This window comes from Colias croceus, chromosome 11, assembly GCF_905220415.1.
Source record: "Colias croceus chromosome 11, ilColCroc2.1".
In the NCBI taxonomy this organism is placed as follows: domain Eukaryota; kingdom Metazoa; phylum Arthropoda; class Insecta; order Lepidoptera; family Pieridae; genus Colias; species Colias croceus.
In genome coordinates, this window is record NC_059547.1 from 5,950,662 (window position 1) to 5,975,075 (window position 24,414).

Here is a 24,414-nt window from a genome sequence, read left to right on the forward strand (position 1 = left end):
ACTATGCGGGTTTTCCTTTGCAAACGGGGGCGAAGCCGCGGTCGGAAATCTAGTAATATTATATAATCTGAAACATACGCAATATTAATACATACATATAAACAAATTACATAATAAAAAGGTTACAAGATTAACATTAGAGAAAAACGGCTGAATGCGAGTCGGACTCGCGCACGAAGAGTTCCGTACGTTAAAAGTAACCGAGCGAAAATTTTAATAAATATATATTTACAAAATAAACATTATACTCTTTTTTGTGCAGTTGTGTAAAATTTTCATATAATAAAGATTATTTCTCATCTTATTTCAAATTATACTTATAAAAATATTTTTTTATCAACAACGACAGCTAGAAGTAGTCCGTCACTAAGAAAGTCGTAAAAATTTACGACCTTTTAAGCGACGAGTTTTTAAATTCAACTCTATCACTAAGTTCATAAAGATTAAATTTGTATTTCTTTCCAAGATAGTCTCGTGGGGAGTGCGGTTCAATATCGCGTTCTAAATTCAACTTTTTCTCTTAGTTCATAAAGATTAAGTTTGAGTATATTTCTTTCCATGATAGTCTCGTGAGGCCACATCAATGATCGAGTAAACATGACTCGATTATTTGTTTTGATCATATTTTTTTTATATCGAACCTCGGCTTGGGCTGTCGCTTGAGTGGAGGAGGCCAGAAGGGCCCTAATCGGACGGGTTTGATCATATCGCTAAACGATACATCGACGATTATCGACATGCGCAGGTTTAATTATTTTATAATTTTAATAAAATAAATAATTTAACAATTTCAATAATGGACCTATACGGACCTACCGGTAAAGAATAGGTACGATTTTGATAAAATTCGCCAATTTTGCTTAATGGATGAGGTGTTAAAGTGTAATTTTTTTATACCCAAAATTAAAAAAAAATATTTATAAAAAAACTAACCTAACGAAAAAATTGTGGGACCTTAAAGGACCTAACGGAGACCTATCGATTAATTCGTCATTTTGACCCAAAATTCTATGGATGGGGTGCTAAAGTGTATTTTTTTATACCCAAAATTTAAAGGGGATCTAACGAAAAATTGTGGGACCTTAAAGGACCTAACGGAGACAAAGGTCATTTTCGACCCAAAATTCCATTGATGGGGTGCTAAGTTTGCATTGGTTGTAATTCAATATGAATTTTACTGGTTTAATAAAATGTTAAACCTGCAATGTTCGTAAAATATAAAAAATATAAAAAAATAATGATAGGTACATGGAATGCATTACGTGTAATGGAATTCATAACTTGACACTGAATTGGGAATTCTGAATTCTGAAATGTCAAATGCTCAGGTGGAAAGGACTATAATTGTCGATAAATTTAAAACCTAAATTTTCAATTTATTTCAAATCGGCTAATTGAGAAATAAAAAAAGCATAAGTACTTGTATTAAATTACAAATAAAACGTGATAAGTAAACAATGTAAGTATTCTTGAATGATATATAGATATAGAGTAGATTACATTTCTGTGAATTCAGCTCAGAATTTAACGTTTAATCTAATCTTTAGTTAATAAGAAAAACGAAAATGTAAACTATATAAGTATATCTACCGTAAACCGTAGGTGATAACCCATGGGTAATTGTATTAGATAAAAATTCTAGTAATATCTGGGAAAACCTCCAAACTGCCACATGCATTAAAATACAAAAATAAATAACTAAGTAATAGACGATGGTATATTATTCTGCCTATAGGTATCTATTTATTTTGAATTTTATTAGATTTTATATACATTTTTGTTTTATATAGTAATTAATTAAAAATTAATAAAAAAATATTTTAATACTCACATTTATTTTATCAGTTGAAAAATGGTAAAATATAGGTATTACGTATTTTGTTCACTTAACAATATATTATACACCAGTTAACTTTTTTTTTGTTAGTTATTATTTGAGTTACATTTATTGTCACCTATAGAATTATTTTGGCTAAGAAGAAAGGCTGGAGAGTTGTTGCTACATGATTCGCGTCTTAGCTAAAATAATATTACATAAAAGATATTGTCAACATTGAACTCTTATCATGTTGTTGATAAAACAAGACTATTGTAAATACATAATAGATATGATATAATAACTTTGATATTTTTTTGTTTCAGAATGTCTGATATTATTACAAGTCTTCATTTAGATAGAGAAACTCAGACACATAAAATTATAGTTGCTAAAGAGCTCAATGGCTGTAGTAGTTCATTTATAACGAGCTGTGTCCTCGGACATTGCATAAAAAATAGAAGACCAGTGTTTATTATAAGTATGCACAATTCAAAAGATCATTACCAGAATGTAGGACTAAAGATGAATTATAACCTAGTGAGAAACATTGAGAGTGGCCTTATCCAATTTTATAATGCAGGTGAAGAACTTACAAATGCAGTTTTGGCAAATGATCAAATGTCTGCTAGCGATTTTATTACTAAAATGCTGAAACAAATAGATTGTATGCATGAAGCGAATAGTTCTGTTAACATAATATTTGATGGAGTGTGCCATTTATTTGATATAGGGTACAGTTTGAAAGATGTAAATTTCATTTGTAAAGAAATGATTGACCATGTCCGGGTATATGATAACTCGTTTGTGTTGTTCCATTGCAATGCAGCTTGTGAGAGTGATGAAACTCATGTGTTAGCTAATTTACTTGCTTACAAATCTCATGTGCTCGTGGAAGTTGATCACTTGGCATCAGGATGGAGTGTCGATGTGTCCGGACATATTACATTCAAGTACCCAAGTCGCAAGTTTGAAAGTGAACACACAAACAAATTGGAACAGAAACCATCACATCATTTGTTCAAGCTTTTTGATAGAGGAGTAAAGTTATTAGCTCCAGGAGCTGTTTGATATTAGTTTTAATTTTTATGTTATATGTTGTTGTTTCCTTTTTGTTGAATACCTATTTATTTAGCAGAAAATATAATGTTATATGTGACATGTGTATAATTTATACAGCATAACATACATCCTATGTATTCAGTTTCTTTTTTGTGATGCAATAATTATTATTGTTCATTAATCGATATCTACATGAGTTTTTATTTATACATACAAAAACTTAGAAACACAAGAAAATAGATGACTTCCTAGATTTTTTAAATCCTACATTATGTGTATAAAAACATGCAACATATATTAAAATATCAAAATATTTACTATTATTTATTAAGCACAACTTACTACTTCTAGATCTAGAATTGAATTGAACTAGGTACTATCAATAAACTGTATTAAAATGAATTAGGTAACTTTTGTATAATTGTTATTTTTTACTTAGAAATATATTAGTTATTAACTACACAGTGCTTTTTATTATACCTCCTTACTCCTGTTTTTTAGTTAAAAGAGCAGAAATTAACATTGCTGTTTAAATTTGATAGGTAATAACGGTAGGTAATAAAAGCTATTCAAAATGTATGGGTAAATAAGCAAAAATAAAACATAATTTGTATTTTGCGCAAATATTTACTTACATAATGCTGATTCCATGAAGAAGTGAGGCGGCTGAACTAATATTTTGGCAACTAACCAATGTGTAGGTAATCGTGACAATCATATTTTGCTGTTTTGGAATTTCAAGATGCAATGATAATTAGTACTTCGGCCGACGATGTTTCATTCAACAACACCCGCACGGCGTACGTAAGCGTACCTATGCTATGATTGGTTTTCGTCTTAGGACTACTAAAATTTATTCATACATATATATTTAAGTAGTTATTACTGTTTGGACTCTATATAATTCTTTTTTTTTGTCGTCAGAATTTTATAGGTAATAACTAATAACTATACCTAGGTACCTAACGATTCCATTTTTTCTATTTGCATGAAATTCACTTATTTCTTTATTTACTTACTCTTTTTCTTAAAGTAAAACAAAACCATTCAAAATGTACAAATTGCGGCCATAAGGCTCAAAGCCATCTCTACCAGGCAACCTTGAGGCAAAAGACAAAGTTCTTCTGAGTATGGGGCTCATAAGTTTACGTAGTATTTTCCTACAAAGGAAAGTTGTAAATGTTTTTATAGGATTTGAAGTCTTCATTTACATAACTAAGAATTCAAACACGTTCGACCGACTACCTATTCGCCTCTTTGGTACAATGGTTATCACGAGGGCAATTGGTTGTCCGAGGTTCTGGGTTTAGGTATGTACCGGGATTAACAAAAATATTAAAAAGCATTTATGAATTAATGTAAAGTCTGTTTTTGATAAAAGTGAGACAACCATAATAAATAGTATATAATATAATAATGTTGTACCTACTTACCTACTCGAATACAAAACACGCACACATACCTACAAAACGTTTTTTTATGAAACACGAATCATAGCGAAACAGCTCTTACAGTTTTTTTTTAAATAGGTAACACCCACAGAAGGAATTCTAAAGTACATAGAGTTATTTATTGTGTGTTTATTGTTGTATGCATAGGTATATTTTTTGTTAATTTAAAAAAGTCGGATTGAATGGACAGGTCTGCAGGTTCCTGGACAGGCGAAATTACTTAAATGTAATCATCGAATACAAAATAAATTTCATGAATTATGAAAAAATTGTTCACTGAATTATAGGGCAGATTAAAAAGCAATAAATACCTAATACCATTACCATTTAGAATTTTCCACAGCATCGGAACTTAAAGCGAATAAAAGTAGGTATCCCTAACTTTATTTTTCCCCATTTATTTCTGTGGAAATGTCATATTACTTAGGTACGTACCCATAGCCTAAAAATGAAGACCACTAAATAAACCATCATAGTTAGGTACTATCTACTAAATCAATTCCGACCTTGTTAAAATCCTGATTTAAATATTTACGTAATATTGCTCGAATTTAAAATAAAGCTTAGAGAATATGGGATGGGAACCCATAATATTATGAGATATTAAACCTGAGGTAGGTCGTAGACAACTGCTTGTATTGTTTACGAATAAATAAAACCAGGAAATCCGAAATGTAATATAATTTATTGAACAAATTTACAGTACTTAGATACATAGGTAGGTACATTTTGTTACTTTTTTATTACCTGTCAATTTATTTAAAGGTACTTTACACAAATGTAATATGCCTGCGAGTGGCGCGTAATAGCCGCATGAAAGTTTCATTTGTGATGATTAGCTGTTACCCCAGCGACCGCCCACGGCAAAGGCTTTCATTTTCACTGGTGTTCAGTCTACTGGTATTCATGGGGCTGAGTCCGCGTGATCGTAATTGTTATGTTTGTATAACCATGCGATCAAATTGTCCCGTAATATCCTGGCGTATCCTATTCATAATAGATTAGACGGAAGGTTCAATTTTATTTCGATTATTTGGTATTTAGAGGCTGTTAAATATTAACAGAAACTGAAAGTAGTCGTAACGGTAAAGTTTAAGTTATTTTTTAAAGTTTGTCAGTGCTAGTGTGACCATCATGACCCAAAGCACCTTTAGTACCGAAAAGCTAAGTAGCAGAGGGTCTGTTAGCGAGGAAAAGTTAATGGTGAGCGTGTAATTAATGTATTTATTTACAAATTTAATCTTTTCACCTTTCGGAAAAAATATCAATCGATATGATAACGAGATTTACAAGATTAGGATAAATATAAGTCGAGAATTATTAGATATTTATGATAGTTAAAGTTCCTAATACCTATGTACCTAATTTTAGCAATTTTAAAAGTCATAATTTCAAACTCTTATTAAAAAGAATTTTGATTGATTGAAAAATTTATTTAATAGAATATATATATGACTAGCTTCCGCCCACGACTTTGTACGTGCATCCCCGTTTTTCCCGTTCCCGCAAGAATTTCGGGAAATCCTTTCTTAGGGGACGCCTACGTTATGACATCTAACTGCATGCCAAATTTCAGCCCGATACGTCCAGTGGTTTGGGCTGTGCGTTGATAGATCACTATATCAGTCACCTTTGAGTTTTATATATATAGATTAGGGATAGGTAATTACATATAATAGGTAGATACTAAATCTTGACAGGTTGCTGTTCGAGTGCGACCCTTACGAGCTGACGAGGGGTCGCGTATCGTTCACGCAGTCAGTGATAAGGTAAGGCAAATAATTATCTTCCGTATGTAGGTATGTACAAATTGTACATTGTACATATCTCTATAGTACTATCAGAGTAGGAGCTATCGTTTTTGTTACACTCAACTCGCAAAAGTGAATTATTGTATAAATTTGGAATTCATTGGTATGATTCATAAGCATTCTTAGTATGACTGAACTTTTTTTTTTTTTTAAACCATTTATTGATAGAAAAATAAACATACATTGGGCATACAGAATAAACACCACATAAATCGACACGGTTTGATCGTGGTGCACATGCATTCTAGACGTCAAACAAATACTAGATAGATTAATATAAATTTTGTTACATTACATATGAAATTACATTGAAAAATACATTAAGATGGCAAGTAAATTACACAACAGAAAAAATATGATGCTGGCCGAGTCTTTATAAACGTGATATATAGTATGATTTATACTAAAAACTAAATTAATATGCTTCAGTGTAGTCATTATTGTCTCTTTTGTAGATATCATTCTTCAAAAATTTTTTGCCATTATTGATAAGATGTCACAAGTTCATCTTTATTTGTGGCGGACGTGATGTATCTGTGGATGTATCGGTATAACTATGAAAATTTAAAGATGAAAATAAGATCATGCGAAACTACAAAGTATAGCTATATTGCTGATAATTGATTTGTAATTGAATTGATTGATATGTTTTTTTATTAGATGTTGGTTTTGGAAGAGGAGACAGATAGTCGTCGGGATGTTCTCAGGCAGCGTCGCGTAAACGATAAACACTACTTTTACGACAAAGTTTTTGGCGAGAGCAGCACACAAGTATGTTGTCACTTTTTAAAACCCATTTCTTCATCATCATTCCAGCTTTTCAGGAAGTCCACTGCAGGACATAGGCCTCCCCAAAGATTTCCACAGCGATCGACACTAAAACCCATTTATTAATTTGAAATTAATAATGTACAGTTTACATGTACAGTAGAGCCGGGTTCAAGCTTAAGCTCTTTAAGTTCAAGCAATAATGTTCAAAGGATTTTAACTTTTAAGTACCTATAAGTTTTCTGAGCGTAGGTATACGATAAGCAAAGGAATCTCTTTTTAGTTGTCAGGTAGAGCTAAGTATACTGAAATAATAATATACTTACCTAACTACTATAAAAAGTAAATTTTATTTGCAATAAAATCGATAGGTACTAGACAAACTATACTTAAATATACTACTACATTCGATGTTATACCTAATATCATGGACGAATATAATCTAGATTATATTCGTCCATGCTAATATATTAATTTATTATAAGTGAAGAACGGTAGAGATTTTCCGGGCTCAAAGTGGAAAAGTTGACTCTACTTTATACTACTACCTACTGCGGGTATCCCACCCGATCGTCGAAAACCTACTCATTCTTACACTCGTGTTTCACTGTACATGTTGATGAAACACATTTTAGTAAATCTGAAAATCAGCAAGTAATAAGATATTTATCATGATAATAGGAACGCATTTGAATATTTGTCTAAAAATTAAAGATAATAAAATTTGTTTAACTCATGTACTCAGGTATATACCTATATAGGACGTGGAAAGTAGCCTTGGAGGAGAAGTACTTGAAATACTGGAGATAGCAAATTTTGTCGAAAGTAAACAAAACTTTATTTTTTTAAATAAATAGAATTACAGACAAAGATTTTTGAATATTATTTCACTTATCGTGCCCAAGGAATTGAACTAGCCATTTCAACCTGGATATACTAAATTATATTTATTTACTAGGACGAGGTGTACGATGCGGTATGTGCACCGTTAGTAGGTGACACCTTACACGGCATTGCGGGAGCGGTGTTCGCGTATGGGGCGACGGGTGCAGGCAAGACGCATACGATGACCGGCCTGATGTCGCGTGCACTCAGTCATCTATTTAGTTCTATCACGAAGAGCGACAACCCTGATGCTTTTGAGGTAACATTCTCGTTCCTCTACGTATGTACTTAGTTATCATTTATTATTAAACATAGTAAGTACCTACTTACTCGGAAATTCGTTTCATAGCTAAAAACAACATACCTACGCCATAATATTATTTGTCTTGCATTTTGTAAATTCTATTAGGCATTTTATGTGAAACGCATGTAAGTACCTACTACCCGTGTAGGACTACCCATCCATCATTCATCAATGTGTGCTGTGTTTTCACTTATCATTTATCATTGCAGTATTTATTTAACAAACAACTGTTAATTCTATAGTGACAAAAAACACACTGTTTTTTATTAATATGTGATATAAACATGGTGACAATCCTTGTTTATAATAATCGGTAGGTATAATGACTATTTTGTGAATTGCGTGAAACGTTAATGCGATAAAACAACACATTCTGTAGTATTTACTATCGTAAAACATATAACGTGAATATGTAATATTAAGAATCAATTATGCCATTATGTATGTACCCACTACCCATTTGGATTCTGTATCATAACTAAGAAATTTACCGATTGATGCAATTTGTTTAAGTGGATAAAAAGTTAAATTATTGCGGTTCTTTTTCTGATCTTTCATCTTTGTATTAAAAAAAATAAGTATCTTCGTTTCATACCATAAAAACACCTCTTTGTAGACTCTATCTTAAAAAGGAGGCATTTTGGTTCTGAAATAAATAATTTCGCAAATATAAAATGAAATGAATATGGTCAGATATATTATTATACTAGATAATAGACTCATTCATTCAATCATTTAAAATAATTAGGGGTTCTTAATAGTTTTTTTTTGCATTTATTAAGTAAATAAATGTGTCGTAGTGCCTCTTTTTCGAAAATCAAGTTCCTACAAGATTTTGTGTTTCATGCGAAGAACCCTCGGCCGAATGCTAGATGGAAAAATAAATCAACTCAAATCAGATACCTATAATTTAACGATGAATAGGTAGTTTGTTTGTTTGTACGCGGTATCCTCAGGAACTATCGACCGATGTCAAAAATTCTTTCACCTTAGGCTGGGTCCACATTTGTAGCATCTTGATGTATCACGATCAGTCGTATCGTATCGAGTATTTGTATCATAAATATGGACCCTCATTTGTCCATGTCGTATTATAAAGGCGTATCTTGAAAAAAAACGCGTCCATACTTATCAAATGCTGTATCATGTCAGTGTATCATTATAACACTTTCGTTATCCCAGCTCATCTTCAATGTACTCCTCTTTCACAAACCACGAAATGGCGGGAACACAGGCAATGATCGCGTATCAATTGCATTCACGTCCAAACTTGAGCGATACGATGTGTATCCTCTTTGATGATAGCGGAAAAACCGACACACGATGGTTCGCGGTGTATCACGTATCACGTATCGTAATACAGTATCAAAATACGTCCATACCACCGATCGTGATACGCGTATCAGATACGAGGTGTATCATGATACACGGTTAGTGCGGATCAGGCCGTATCAGATACGGCGTGTATCATCAACGGGTATCATCTTGCGTCCAAACTAGCGATCATGATACGCGCCGAGGCCACGCAACGGAGATACGATACACCGAAATGCTACAAATGTGGACCCGGCTTTAGGATTTGTACGTATGAATCAGGGGGCATGCCGCGCCGGCGCGGACCTCTAGTTGTTTATATATAACTTGCTGATATAATATATTATAATTATTATCTAATTATTATATATAGTGTTGAAATTTTTTAATAATTTAACGTAACGTAAATAAAATACCTACATAGAAACCTAAGATGAATTAAATGCAAAGAATGAGGGAAGGTTGTTAAGTATTGAATTCCTAGTGTATTTCAGTTTCTAAAATTTCAGTAGACGATACATCTAAATATTCGCTGCTGTGGTACTTCTCTGTTGTAGGTATTTAGCTAACAAATACATTGCATATTTATAAAGTTGGGTAATGGGTTAAATGGAATGACACGATTTGCAAACTGTGGTATATTTACATAAGTAGGTACATGTTAGGTACTATACAAATGGTAATCCGTAATGTTTGAAATTTAAAATGTCGCCGTAGTTTTGGAAAATAATAATATTCTGTTATTTATTTCCTATTATGTATATTTAATAATATTATATTATATGGTATCAAATTGTAAGTGCATATATTTTGCATGGATATTTTAATAAATAAGTATTATTAAAAAATACCCTCCTTTTGATTCTTAAATGATAATGTTATTATTTTTGACCTGTTTATGCAGTTATTGAGGATTGAAAGTAGAGTTACATAGCTCATGATAAAAAATATGTCGATATATATTATATCTATTATACACATATTTCGGATGCCTTCGTAAATTTACATTTTCTATAAGTCTTTTCTTTTCTTTTACTAGGAAAAGTAGAGTCTTTCCAATGATATTAGAGTCGAGATCGTATATTAGAGTGATTAGTTTTAGGTATACAATATACATATAACATAATATAACTACTTATTAATTACCTTTATTTGCGACCCGTGAAATTTCATGCTTCTGTTACCTACATTATAATTGAATAAATCTTATTTTATCGAGTAGTGGACCTTAACCGAAATATAACGTGAATGACCCACTTAATAATAGGTAGGTACACATTCTTTCAGAAAACTATAAACGAATGTTGATCCTAGTAACCTTAATTAATGAGAGCTTTGTTCTTGACCCTTATGTTACGAAATAGCTAACACTTTACGTACTGTTCTGTGATGAAAAGATACTTCTCAAATAATTTTGTCATAAAAATATTGACTCCACTTATAAAGTAAGTGTTGAAATGATACAAAGTTATAAAATTAATCTTCAACTTTTGTTGTTGTTGCTCTACTATTATTTAGCTGTTATTATTTATTATTTTGATTGGATAAATTTTTTAAATGCACAATTTAGGTGATTTTCTAAACAGGAAGATCATGGAATAGCATCTATAGACTATATTATACCTATAATATCAAGGTAGGTTCCTAACGCGGCCGAATAATTATTATGTCACAGTAGGTACTCACTCATGAATTATAATTTATGTAAATTTACTGAATAATATACCTATGATGTTAAAGGTAGTTTACCTACGTTGCAAGTTTACAGTTTCATTTCTCGGAAAATAATAAATAAACATTTAACCACAGATGTTACTAGAACCTATACAAAGTTTTGAAGAGAATAGTAATTCTCATTGAAGTATCAACAACTCTATAAAATACTATGAGTATGAGTCCGATGTAAAATAATGAAATTACTTATAATTCTTCGGAAAACGTCGACATAAAAGTCATTAAGTTTTGTGGTTATGATGGCGTAGGGGTGGTAGGGCGAGACACCCTGTGTACAAGGTCAATGCCTATTGCGCTCTGCGTGATAAACAATGCCAGTGTAGTGTAGCTATTGAAAAATTACACTCTATTGATGATTCTTATTCAGTTCTCGTTGGTTTAACTGAAGTCGTATAAAGTAGGAAGATACATGGAAGATACCTAAGTACTCTTCATAACCTTTTATTCAGAAAGATAGGTTATATTATGATAAATTTGCAACGTACCTATGTTCAATTAGTATGAACTGAAATAGTAAAATGTTGTTCGAAAACAAATACACATTTTAAATTTCTTTGAAATCATGCGATCATTTTCTTTATACGTTAAGTGACGTCACTTACGGATATGAACGTTCAGTATGTACGCTGATAAAAAACTTTCATTGCATTTAACGTTAAAACGTCTCACATGCTTCAAACCGTGCTCCAGTTAACAATTTAAATAAACTGTCGGCACGTTGCCAAAAGATCAGCAAGCGATTATAAAATTTATTCACCTGTTAAGCACGATATACTTCAAGTCTGTAATATAAAGCTACATAAAGACCTTATATTTTCTAAGACTAAGATTTATGAACCCTTGAAAACTGTGTTAAATATACTGATATAGTCGCGCGTGAGTTTAGTATTAAAGCTATTTGTTTGAATTGTTCTATTGATTCGACTAACGATGTAAATAAAACGATGAAACGCACTAAAGATAACGATCTTAGACCATGAAAAACTTTTACTTAGGTACATAAATACAATTAATCTTATAAGAAGTAGGGTAAACGCAGCTATCAACGACCCATCGAAAATCTGAAGGTATTACCGACCTATAAAAGTAATTCGAAATTTAAACGTTTCCAGAACTATTCTAGCTATAGGTAGGCAAAGTTATACACGAATGTATTACTTGAGCATCGTATACTTTAACGTTAGAGTGAGTAACTGAGCAAAAAAGAGTTAAAATGCGTAAGTTGCTGCGGGGTAGCGTGGAAGCAGGACGTGTCGTACTGTTCCGTTGTTCCTTCGGGTAAGTACTGTGAGTATCTTTTTAAGACATTTACAAACAAATGACATCTATACTTTAATTTATATTACTAAATGTCAATGCATTTAAGTGTCAACTTTTCATTTCTTACAACATTTTATTAATAAAAAGTAATTTGAAACGATAAAACTTTAAATTAAAATGGGACGGTGTTAGCTTCACCAGTTTAAGTCGTGGCAGGTATCAACGACCCGTAAGTCGGCAATGGCAGCAACGTAACTTTTTGTTTTATTTTCTTTTATGTTATTATATCACACTAACACAAGTGGTTTTATGGACCAGTTTAAATCTAAGCTATGAGTCTTCATAAAAATCTATTAGCGACTAAACTTTTTTGTCTAGTGTTGTGTCTTTTAGCGTTGTCAATTTATACAAAATTATGATATTTTCGGGGATCCCTATCGAATAGTTACAGTAGTAAATCATTGTTTTTTTTTTTGTTTAAACAATATGCATTTGTTCATATTTTGTATGACATTAATCAATTATAATCTATTTTATAGTCTGATGGTCAAATGAATTAAAATAACCATTTTTTTATGGGTCGGTAATACAATTTAGGTTTATACTTACATACTTTATTACCGACCCATGTGGGTCGGCAATAGCAACTATAGGAAGCTATTACCGATCGAATATAGATTGTTTAGTTTCTCATCTACAAATTCAAATTCAAATTGCTTTATTTGCAGAATGTAGAATAAAGATGTTTGTATATACAGATAATATTGATCCTTAAACATTCTGCTCGTAATTGAGCGTGCAAATATATTTTTATTATTTTTATGACATAATAGGTGCCTATTAAAAATTATATTTTTTTTTAGGTTAAATTAACATAAAACATATAATTAGGTATATTTTTTCCAGAAATATGGAGCCACGAAAGCGGCGAAAAGTATTCAGTAAAACACAACTCGCCGAAGCAATCAATCAAATAGCATAACGAAATATCCTAGAGTTTGAAATCCTTAATTTAATATATGTACATTAATAGTATTATGTTGATTAATTTAAAAGTTTATAATTATTTAGTTCATTACTAAAAAGTACTCATTTGTTTTATTAAAAATAACTACAATAAAAAAATACGAATATATTTGCATTTTTATTTCATTTTATTAAGATCGGTAATCATCATCATCACTAGCTTCTATACATTCCATTGCTGGAAAAAGGCTTCCTCTCACATACGATCGGGAATAGCTGCATAAAAATCGTTAATAGCTTCACAGCCGTTTTTATGGGTCGGTAATAGCAACAATCGACTAAGTCACATTGTAAATTATTTTTTACAAGATAATCCTTTATTAGAATGTATTTGCTTCAATAAATACATTTTTTATACATAAAACTAGCATATAAAATGAAATTATAAATCTTTAGAAGAACCAGTATACTTAAAAAATATGGTTGATTTTGAAATCGCCTTAGAGGGGTCGTTAATACCCGCGTTTACCCGTAAACGCAGCTATCAACGACCCATCGAAAATCTGAAGGTATTACCGACCTATAAAAGTAATTCGAAATTTAAACGTTTCCAGAACTATTCTAGCTATAGGTAGGCAAAGTTATACACGAATGTATTACTTGAGCATCGTATACTTTAACGTTAGAGTGAGTAACTGAGCAAAAAAGAGTTAAAATGCGTAAGTTGCTGCGGGGTAGCGTGGAAGCAGGACGTGTCGTACTGTTCCGTTGTTCCTTCGGGTAAGTACTGTGAGTATCTTTTTAAGACATTTACAAACAAATGACATCTATACTTTAATTTATATTACTAAATGTCAATGCATTTAAGTGTCAACTTTTCATTTCTTACAACATTTTATTAATAAAAAGTAATTTGAAACGATAAAACTTTAAATTAAAATGGGACGGTGTTAGCTTCACCAGTTTAAGTCGTGGCAGGTATCAACGACCCGTAAGTCGGCAATGGCAGCAACGTAACTTTTTGTTTTATTTTCTTTTATGTTATTATATCACACTAACACAAGTGGTTTTATGGACCAGTTTAAATCTAAGCTATGAGTCTTCATAAAAATCTATTAGCGACTAAACTTTTTTGTCTAGTGTTGTGTCTTTTAGCGTTGTCAATTTATACAAAATTATGATATTTTCGGGGATCCCTATCGAATAGTTACAGTAGTAAATCATTGTTTTTTTTTTTGTTTAAACAATATGCATTTGTTCATATTTTGTATGACATTAATCAATTATAATCTATTTTATAGTCTGATGGTCAAATGAATTAAAATAACCATTTTTTTATGGGTCGGTAATACAATTTAGGTTTATACTTACATACTTTATTACCGACCCATGTGGGTCGGCAATAGCAACTATAGGAAGCTATTACCGATCGAATATAGATTGTTTAGTTTCTCATCTACAAATTCAAATTCAAATTGCTTTATTTGCAGAATGTAGAATAAAGATGTTTGTATATACAGATAATATTGATCCTTAAACATTCTGCTCGTAATTGAGCGTGCAAATATATTTTTATTATTTTTATGACATAATAGGTGCCTATTAAAAATTATATTTTTTTTTAGGTTAAATTAACATAAAACATATAATTAGGTATATTTTTTCCAGAAATATGGAGCCACGAAAGCGGCGAAAAGTATTCAGTAAAACACAACTCGCCGAAGCAATCAATCAAATAGCATAACGAAATATCCTAGAGTTTGAAATCCTTAATTTAATATATGTACATTAATAGTATTATGTTGATTAATTTAAAAGTTTATAATTATTTAGTTCATTACTAAAAAGTACTCATTTGTTTTATTAAAAATAACTACAATAAAAAAATACGAATATATTTGCATTTTTATTTCATTTTATTAAGATCGGTAATCATCATCATCACTAGCTTCTATACATTCCATTGCTGGAAAAAGGCTTCCTCTCACATACGATCGGGAATAGCTGCATAAAAATCGTTAATAGCTTCACAGCCGTTTTTATGGGTCGGTAATAGCAACAATCGACTAAGTCACATTGTAAATTATTTTTTACAAGATAATCCTTTATTAGAATGTATTTGCTTCAATAAATACATTTTTTATACATAAAACTAGCATATAAAATGAAATTATAAATCTTTAGAAGAACCAGTATACTTAAAAAATATGGTTGATTTTGAAATCGCCTTAGAGGGGTCGTTAATACCCGCGTTTACCCTAGACCGTACTTTCTGTATTTTTAATATAATGTACTTTCGTTCGTATTTCTTAAATTCGTTGTTTTTAAAAGTCCTATTTTCAAATCTTTAAAACCTGAAGTTTACAGCAATCCTTTAAGACGAATGTTAAGTAAATCACAATTGGGAATAGCTACTTATGGTTATGAGGTACCTACTGAATATGTGCATGTGTGATTACTGTGATTAAACAGTAGATACCAAAGCGGTAGTATGTATTCTTATCGTGTGGTACCGGGCTATTGTTGGATAGGTACGTGTCAGGAGTAAAAATAATATTATATACAACAATCGCGAGGAAAGCCTTGTACTCTATCAAATCTGCTGACGTCACGAAGGCTGAATCGCAGAAGCATCGTTAAATATTCAGGGCCATTTTCCTGAGACGTGGTACCCTATTAACATTTGCTTGGCACACGAATACCTCCGCTCTCTTTATAGATATATTGAAATGCTAAAAACATATATCATCAGGAAGGATTTTGTAAGAAATTATACGCGATGTTTATACAAGGTTAATTTCACATAAATTATTTGAAGAATATCCTTTGAACTTGTTCATTGGTCAAGTTCACTTTTTTTTTCATCCCAAACTTATGTTGGAACTGATATAAATTTTTAAAACCAGACATAGAATTTCTAAGCTATTTTTATGAAAAAAATAAACTTAGGTGATACTTATAGGCACTTAATTTATATCAGGAACGGTTGCCGCGCGATAAACTATAAAGTGATGTGCACGCAAACCAAGTCGCGAACGGAAAGCCAGTAAGTATCTTTAACTTTTAATTTCTATATTTCTAAAAATACCATGGAATAAAGAAACTTGTTGGTCTTAACAATGCCAAATTAAGCAACAATATCGTGATTCAAACGCTGACGTGTTACTTAATAATAAAAAATAAGTTTTAGCTTATGAACACATTTATGTAATGAAAGAAAGTATAGTATACTTTATGCGAAATACATACCAATTACCTAGCTAAGTTTTTATATTAAGTAATTTTTCAATAATTTTTTTTGTGTTTTTCTCGACTTGGCTTTTTAAAAAAAACATTTCTACAGATTTCGAAGCTTTATCTTTCTAAGGCAAAAGGTGGCAAAAGAAAAAACATTAAACAATGTATCGTATCAACGTATATCAACGTATCATGCATATAGACTTCTATATGAAACACGTGTTTATTACAGAGCTATTCATAATTAATTAAAATCACTATAATCTTAAAAAATTTAAAAAATTTGTGCGAAAGTCCCTCAGTAGGATTTGAAGGTCTCTCCGAAGAAAAATTTGTTTGCAACGGCATTGAAATTACTCAGTAAAATTCATCTGTGCGATATATTCCATAGGGACATATTAAATATGTACCTAATTATATTAGTATTTTTTTCAATTTAGTACTTCATATGTAGAGTACAAGGCGGTATATTAATAAATTTTGAACTACACGTACACGTTGTGTGAGCTTATTGACACGCAATGAAAGAGATAAGTTATAGTGGTATGACGGATAAATCGATAAGTAGAGGCGATTCGTTTGAGCTATAAGCAATTTGCAATGTATAGAATATTATGTAGAATATGTAATACATGCCTAAATCTCTTTATACAATAAGTTCAATATGCCTATACATGCTTTAGTGTATATGTTTCTAAAACTAGCAATTATCTGTGATGAATTGATGCTACGTCTATATTTAAGGAGTAGATATTTTTATTATTTTTAAATGATATAGGTAGGTACATAGTAATAAAATATTAAAATCCTTAATAAAATATTCAAGCCACCTTTCCAAATAAGAAAATGTCGGTACAATATTTTGTTTAAATAAAATTATGATATTAAGCTTCGTCATTCTTATTTTACGATTAGATAATGTATTTTATAGTTCCTCAATATTCATAAATTAATGAAAAGCTTTAAGCTAACCAACCTTCAATGGCTACAAGAAACACATCATTAGTATTTCAGTCATTATTGTACACGTTAACATGCTTACAAATTGTAGTAACCTTTAAATATCGATTAAATATACCTCCCTTGAATAACAAATATGCATTGGTATAACATTTAAGTTTCAATAAAAAATATATGTACATATTTGCCAGGTCGGCTAATTCGTTTTTTATTACTGGTCGTGTTTTGAGAAAAGGTTATTTGTGAATATTTCCAATTGTTTTTAATAGTGGAATGTCGAGTTATCACATAACGATATTTTGAGAATAGTAATTCTGTACATTGTCATTTAAATAATAATGATTTTTTCCTGCAATTTTCATAATAATAGTTGCAATTGCTGATGTGTGGACATCAACGGGGACATACCTACGCATTTTGAACATTTATTTGATTTTTTTATATTTTTCATTTCATTTTTAATGTCATACTCTAAAAATAAATTCGTTAAAATTCAACAAAATAACGAAAAGAACATTTATGAAATAATTTTTACAAAATATAATTATGACTGTAGGTATCTACTTAGCACAATATTTTTTCGTCAGGTAAAAATGTCTTACATCGAAATATACAATGAAAATATCCGAGATCTGCTAAATCCAAGTGCAGGTCCCTTGGAGCTACGGGACGAAGGCGGCAGTGGCGCGCCTGTAGTCGCTGGACTTAGTGAGGTGGGAAAATTTTTTGGAAAACCATAGCTTTTATCGTCTATAAGATATAGAGGAGGTAGATTATAAACTATTGAAATGATTTGTATGAAGATACATTTTGATTTGTCATACATTTAAAATCGCAACCGCTACGATTGTCTACGATTTCATTTAGTATGCTACACTCTTTTTTAAAGGCTTACGCAACAAAGTATTAAAATATTTTATTTAGTTCACCCAATTCTATGAAAATTACATAATTTAAACAAGTTATTTAAACGCTTACGTCTATTAAATATTTTAAAATACCTGCCCTATCTCCTAATAAACTGTAGACTAATTCCCTAGCTACGAGCTACGGACGCCGCCCACGTAGCAGAATTATTGGCTAGGGGAGATCGCTCCAGAACTGCAGAGCCGACACAAGCGAACCAACATTCCTCTAGAGGCCACGCTCTTTTAAGGTATGTAATTAATAAAGTATAATATAAATGATACATGTAGTTTACATAGCTATTAGCCTAACCTGTAACTTCAAAATTAAACTTATGAAGAATAATCAATTCAGTAACAAACTTTTTCATGGTAAAAGTTTAACTACCTCTACTCACATTGAACTTTATGAGGACCTTGTATCATCATAATTACATATAATAAGGCATCGCGATCGGTATCAACTGCATAGATTGAAGTTATCGTGATTGTAGGTACCTAACGGTTATTTCATAATTGGTAGTAAAAGTATACTGATGCCTTAAAAATAAGATTTTATAATGTGGGTCGGACCGATAAATTTTCTAACAGTTTTAATATATATAAATAATTATGTATATATAGATAAAAAAACACCCAAGTGATTTTTTTTCTTCTTACCATTAGACTCTACATTTATCTTACAGCAAATAATGCAACTTATAACGTATAATTAACAAACGAAATAGTATATATATGCATTATTGTAGTGTGTCGGTGAACAAAACAGTGTCAGCTGGAATTCAAAGAGGTCGCTTGTTCCTCATTGACCTGGCGGGATCTGAGCGAGCTGGAACGCGAGCCAGGCGATTGGAAGGTGCTCATATCAATCGGTCCCTCCTTGCCTTGGGAAATTGTATTATGGCGCTCTCTGGAGGTGCAAGGTAATGTGTATTACGTACTAATGTATTTAAAAATCGATAAATCCAAGGATATTTCTGTGTATTATTATGATATTACACGTTGTTACGTAGTCATATTTCACAATGCCAAATATAAAATATCGCTAATGTCTAAATATAGTAATATTAAATATAATAACAGGCTACTTAATATGTAGTAACTTAATCTGTGGTATTATTAAGATATATTTTTTTTAATTAGTATGTTTGTTATGTTTCGATCTATCCGTGTAGACCGTAGAGCAGTAACGGTCTACGTCGTAGCTCGACAAAATTTACAGGGACAACTATAGAAGACTTACCTGTCTTATATATTTCATTGATATTCTTAAATCTAAATGATTAATGCCTACATTTGAAACTGAAAAACTATTTCAGAATCTTAAATTTCTACTCCGTTGGTTTCATTATAGAAAGTAGGTACGTACAAAACACCTTGACGTATTTGATATACCCGATGTATCATAGATCAGTCACTCAGTAAGAATATCTTTGTATCTCAATAACATTACTTACAACAGATACGTCAACTACCGCGATTCGAAACTAACCCGCTTGCTGCGCGAAGTCCTCGGTGGTAGGTGCCGCACTGCCATGATAGCGCACGTGTCACCCGCGGCCATACACCGGGACACTACTAGATCCACATTGCATTATGCCCAACGAGCATCGACTATCACTAATAAGGTAACATCTATGTAAATGGAGAGAAAATTGAATTTCTTCGGGGTTTTATTTAATAATTATGGAATAACTATTATAGCAAACTAAAAATGAATTAAAAATCTATTCCTTAAGCGTAGCCGGGGCGGGTGGTAAGATTCGTACGGTCTATATATTTTGATAATTTAAAATACATGTATAGAAAACAAATTTGGTTGAAAATGTGTTAGAAAAATTGTGAAAATAATTGAGACACTTTGACAGGCTTTCGAACTGTAATTATATACCAACACTTATTAATAATGGGTTGATGGATTTCAAAATAAACAATAAACATTGCTACTCTAATGTAGAATCAATGAAACGATCGGTTGAATGTAACCTACAAAGCATTCTAGTAATTTAGCCTACCAAATATCGGAATTTTAGTAACTAATGTCTTTGTTGAAAGAACACAAAAGATTTTGAAGAAACAATTGCTCATATTGCTTTGTTAAATTTTAGGTTGAACGGGAACTAGTGGAAACACCGATGCATTTGTCACAGTATCGCACCGTGATTAATGAACTTCGCGAAGAAATCGCGAGGCTCAAAGTCAAAATGAAGGATGACCGGTCAAGGTATGACCGCATATTCCTTTATTCGCAAATAAATTAATTTTAACTTCAGCTTTAATAGACAGTCATTTTACGGAACAGCATGTCAGCTCCTTAAAATCGTTACTATAACATTAATATAGATCTTGTGTCCTTTTAGTTTAATTTAATTTAAAAATAGGTACCTAGTATTTACAACATTAATATTTAATTAATTTGTTTAAAATTAATAATAATAATTATGCTTGTTGCAATCTTTCACTTATCCTTCTAATTTCTTAATAATTTGATTATTAAAACAGCAAAACAAAAGAAGATGAACACGCAATAGAAGACACTATTAGTAAAGTAGATACAGAAGAAAACGCTGCTCATCTTAAATCCCTGAGAGAAGCGATTGTTTCAACGTTTAAGCAACAAATGCGATTACGGAGACGTCTTATGGAATTGGACAGTCATCTCTTGGGATTGGCTTTGGATGCAGAGAGACAACACGCAGCTATCTCTCATTGGGAAGCTAGATTTAACAGGCTTTATAAACCGATTAGTTTAAACGGGTCGAGATTAAGCACACAGCAGAGTTATAGGTTAGTTACTTATTAAATTAAATTATATCATTACACATGAAAATTTTTAATATATAATCGGAATCTGAGAGAATGCTTATCGAGGCAATAATTATTCAATAGATATATTTTAAAGTTTAACTGCAAACTTTTAAAGAAAATTGATAAAATCATCTTCTTCATATTATTTAGAGAATAATATGAAGAAGAAGATTTTATTGTCATTGTTATTTTATAAGAACACTTTTCTTTCTATCTTAAAAATAAGTAGTTAAAAAATAGTGGCTTAGTGGCTAATAATTTCGGAGGGGTGTGAACGGCATGTCGGGCAGCGTGGGCAGCGTGGGCAGCGTGGGCAGCGTGGGCAGCGAGCGTGCAGAGGCAGAAGTAGCGGTGGAGCAGGCGTGGGCGGAGCTCGCGGCCGTGGAGCGCGAGCAGGAAGCGGCGCGTGCGGAGCGGGACCGCGTCGAGCGACACCTCGAGCAGGTGCGCTTACGAGGCGCGCAGCTTGAAAAGGTACGACCACACGACGTTTTGGGTATGGTTGTGTTTAGTTTTTTGTTTTAGTTTAGAGAGATATAATACGATCTTGTGATGGTCAAAAATAAAATTAGTACATTCGACTCAAAAGTACACATTTTGATAGATGGACTGTATGGTCGTACGGAAGTACTAGCTGCAACCTTATTGAATTTAATTATGAATTGTTCTGTGTTGTTGGTACATATTATGTGTGAACGACTGTGACAACTAATCTTTTGCTATATCCAATAATCTTTTCGTTCCCTAGGTGTCGCATTATTCCATACAAGTAAAATAAAACAATTCCAGGAGCTCCCAGCACACATAACCAGCGGTCCAGAACGCGAGGTGCTATCACTTGTATGTCGCGTGCACGAGCTAGAAGCAGACAAGCTAGCGCTGCAGGGCGAGCGGGCGGCCCGCGCGCACGAGCTGCGCCGCCGCGATCTAGCGCTGCAGCGACGGGACGCGCAGAGGCGGCTAACAGACGAGATTATAACCAGGCAGCGGAGAGCGCTTGAAGGTATAATCTATTAAGTGTCTATGAAACACAATTACCTACTTATTAAATCAGTTAAAAGATTGCTGTTACCTTTGCGGTGAAAAGAAAGTAGTAGTATTAATTCCAGTGTGGAAAAATGATAGAGCTTTATAGGTCATCTAGCGCCGGTCGTCTAGGTCGGTTAGTTATACAAAAATAATATCTTTTTTATTTATCATTGGATAGGTACAATTCTAGATAAAGATAAGAGAATTTAAACAAAACGTGAAGATATTGTATCTTTTTGTTCTAACTTTTCATCGTGATTTGAATAACAGATAAATATAATAATGATAGGTAAATTCATTTTTACTGTTTCCTACCTACCAGTTTTTATTTATCAGATAACAAAACGTAAACAAATTAAGATATAATCAATAATATTTATACTTACTGTCTTTCTCATATCCTTTAAATTATTATTATAGATCTATAGTCTATACCATTATTTTATTAAACCCCTTTTTAGGACAATACTTCTGTTTCATAGTATAGGTATATTCGTCACTATATTTCAGAGGTTGGTGTCGGCATACAACCGGATTTGGCTCAGCTATACGAGTTATATCAACAAGAAATTCATGCTTCAACATACACAGAAACCAGTGATCTCTACACGCCATATCGTCTACCACCTATATCTTCTAGGTAATGATATCCATTTATATTTAAATATATTATATGTGATTTTTTTAATATAATCGTGATTTTAAATCCTATAATTTACAGTGACCAAAAAATCCCATGACACCGCCACGAGAGAGTTTTATATATTAGATTATATTCTTTAGTGTATATGTATAGTCTATGATGATGTTCTTCTACAGTTTGACAGAGCTAGCGTGGTCGGAGAGTTCAAGCGGATCGGGACGTGGCTCGAGCTCCGGGCACTCCGGCTCAGGCGCAGACCGCCTGCCGCGCCTCGCGCCCACACCACGACCGCGCACTAGATACAGGTTTTTATGGAGGATTTTTTTTTATGTTAAGTATAGGATAGCAAACGAGCAGACGCGTCGCCTGGTGTTAAGCGCGTGTACACGCCGCCCATAAGCATCCACTCCACTGGGAAGTGGATGTGTTGCTGTCCTTAAAGGAATTTGGAAGGATGGAACAATACTGCTGAATAATGCGTAGGTACATGGCTATCTAGGGAGCATAGATGGTAAATAATACTAATAGCATGGGTCGTCACGGGCAAAGTACATACCTGGAGGAATACACGGTTCGTCAGAAAAGTCAGAAGTACAATGAGAAAATTATGCTTGAATTGGAAAGCATAATTTGCGTTAAGCCTTAAAAAATGAAACAAAGAACTTTGTTAGGGACAAAAAAATAATTTCTGTGAAGCATACAAAATAAAGACTAGGTCTTTATTTTGTATGCTTCACAGAAATTACATAACAGTAAAGTACATAATTTTACTTTATAGATTGGCTTTACTCAAGCTTGGTACTTGTATCTACTTAGAAAGGTATAAGTAGTGATTCTATTCTATTCTTATAGAACTAAGTTAAAAATGTTGTTTAATTTGTAATAGGCATAATTTTTTTTTATTTTTATTTCAGCCAAGCAAGTGCTACAACCCTGAAACGATATTCAAGCGATGACAGCATCGTCACAGCTGCTCCTCGGGGAAGTGCGGAGGGAGCTTCCTGAATATAACATTATTTATTGTGGAAATAGTAAAAAAATATCTTGTGCGAATGTTGCAGTAAATTATATGTAACGGTTTTTCGAATACGATGTCTAAATTGAATTGTTGTTCGAAAATCGAAATAAACTAATACATATTATGTAATATATAATATTATGCACATAGTGCACTGGAGTATACCTAGGTGATTATTTTCTGATAGTAAAATTTGAGATTTAAGGGTGTTTTTGGGGATTGTGTTTTTATTAAAATAGGTTTTAGTAGAATAACAAGAAAAACGTAAATATCTTTGAATCAAAGTAGTTTCAATAAAAATGTGTTTTTAACGATCTAACCTGCAGTGCACTCTTTACAGAATTTTCAATATCATAGAATAAAAATTGCTTATCGTGTATCCAGGACTCGAAATAAACTACGGAATTTTCACAAACAACGCTTATTGATTGAAACATAATAAG

General features: G+C 32.1%; 2 protein-coding genes across 3 annotated transcripts; both read left to right on the plus strand.

Moving 5' to 3' along the window:
* The first annotated feature begins 1,295 nt into the window (after window positions 1-1,295).
* On the plus strand, window positions 1,296-3,338 carry LOC123695351. 2 transcript variants are annotated; one of them, XR_006751918.1, is made up of 3 exons: window positions 1,296-1,459; window positions 2,143-2,990; window positions 3,068-3,338. XR_006751918.1 is itself a non-coding variant. In XM_045641181.1 (2 exons), the coding sequence occupies exon 2, from the start codon at window positions 2,144-2,146 to the stop codon at window positions 2,885-2,887; it is 744 nt and encodes a 247-aa protein (XP_045497137.1). In that variant the 5' UTR covers window positions 1,296-1,459; window position 2,143; the 3' UTR covers window positions 2,888-3,338. The 2 variants fall into 2 exon arrangements, 1 of the variants encoding a protein (XP_045497137.1); XM_045641181.1 differs by having other exon boundaries at window positions 2,143-3,338.
* Window positions 3,339-5,136: 1,798 nt separating this feature from the next.
* On the plus strand, window positions 5,137-24,300 carry LOC123695361 (kinesin-like protein KIF19). Its single transcript, XM_045641194.1, has 15 exons — window positions 5,137-5,532; window positions 6,030-6,098; window positions 6,801-6,911; window positions 7,867-8,052; window positions 18,156-18,281; window positions 18,609-18,724; window positions 19,223-19,396; window positions 19,936-20,101; window positions 20,582-20,697; window positions 20,976-21,260; window positions 21,581-21,755; window positions 22,071-22,284; window positions 22,821-22,950; window positions 23,130-23,258; window positions 23,868-24,300. Exons 1-15 carry the CDS (start codon window positions 5,464-5,466, stop codon window positions 23,956-23,958), a joined length of 2,157 nt encoding a protein of 718 aa, XP_045497150.1. The 5' UTR covers window positions 5,137-5,463; the 3' UTR covers window positions 23,959-24,300.
* The last annotated feature ends 114 nt before the right edge of the window (window positions 24,301-24,414 follow it).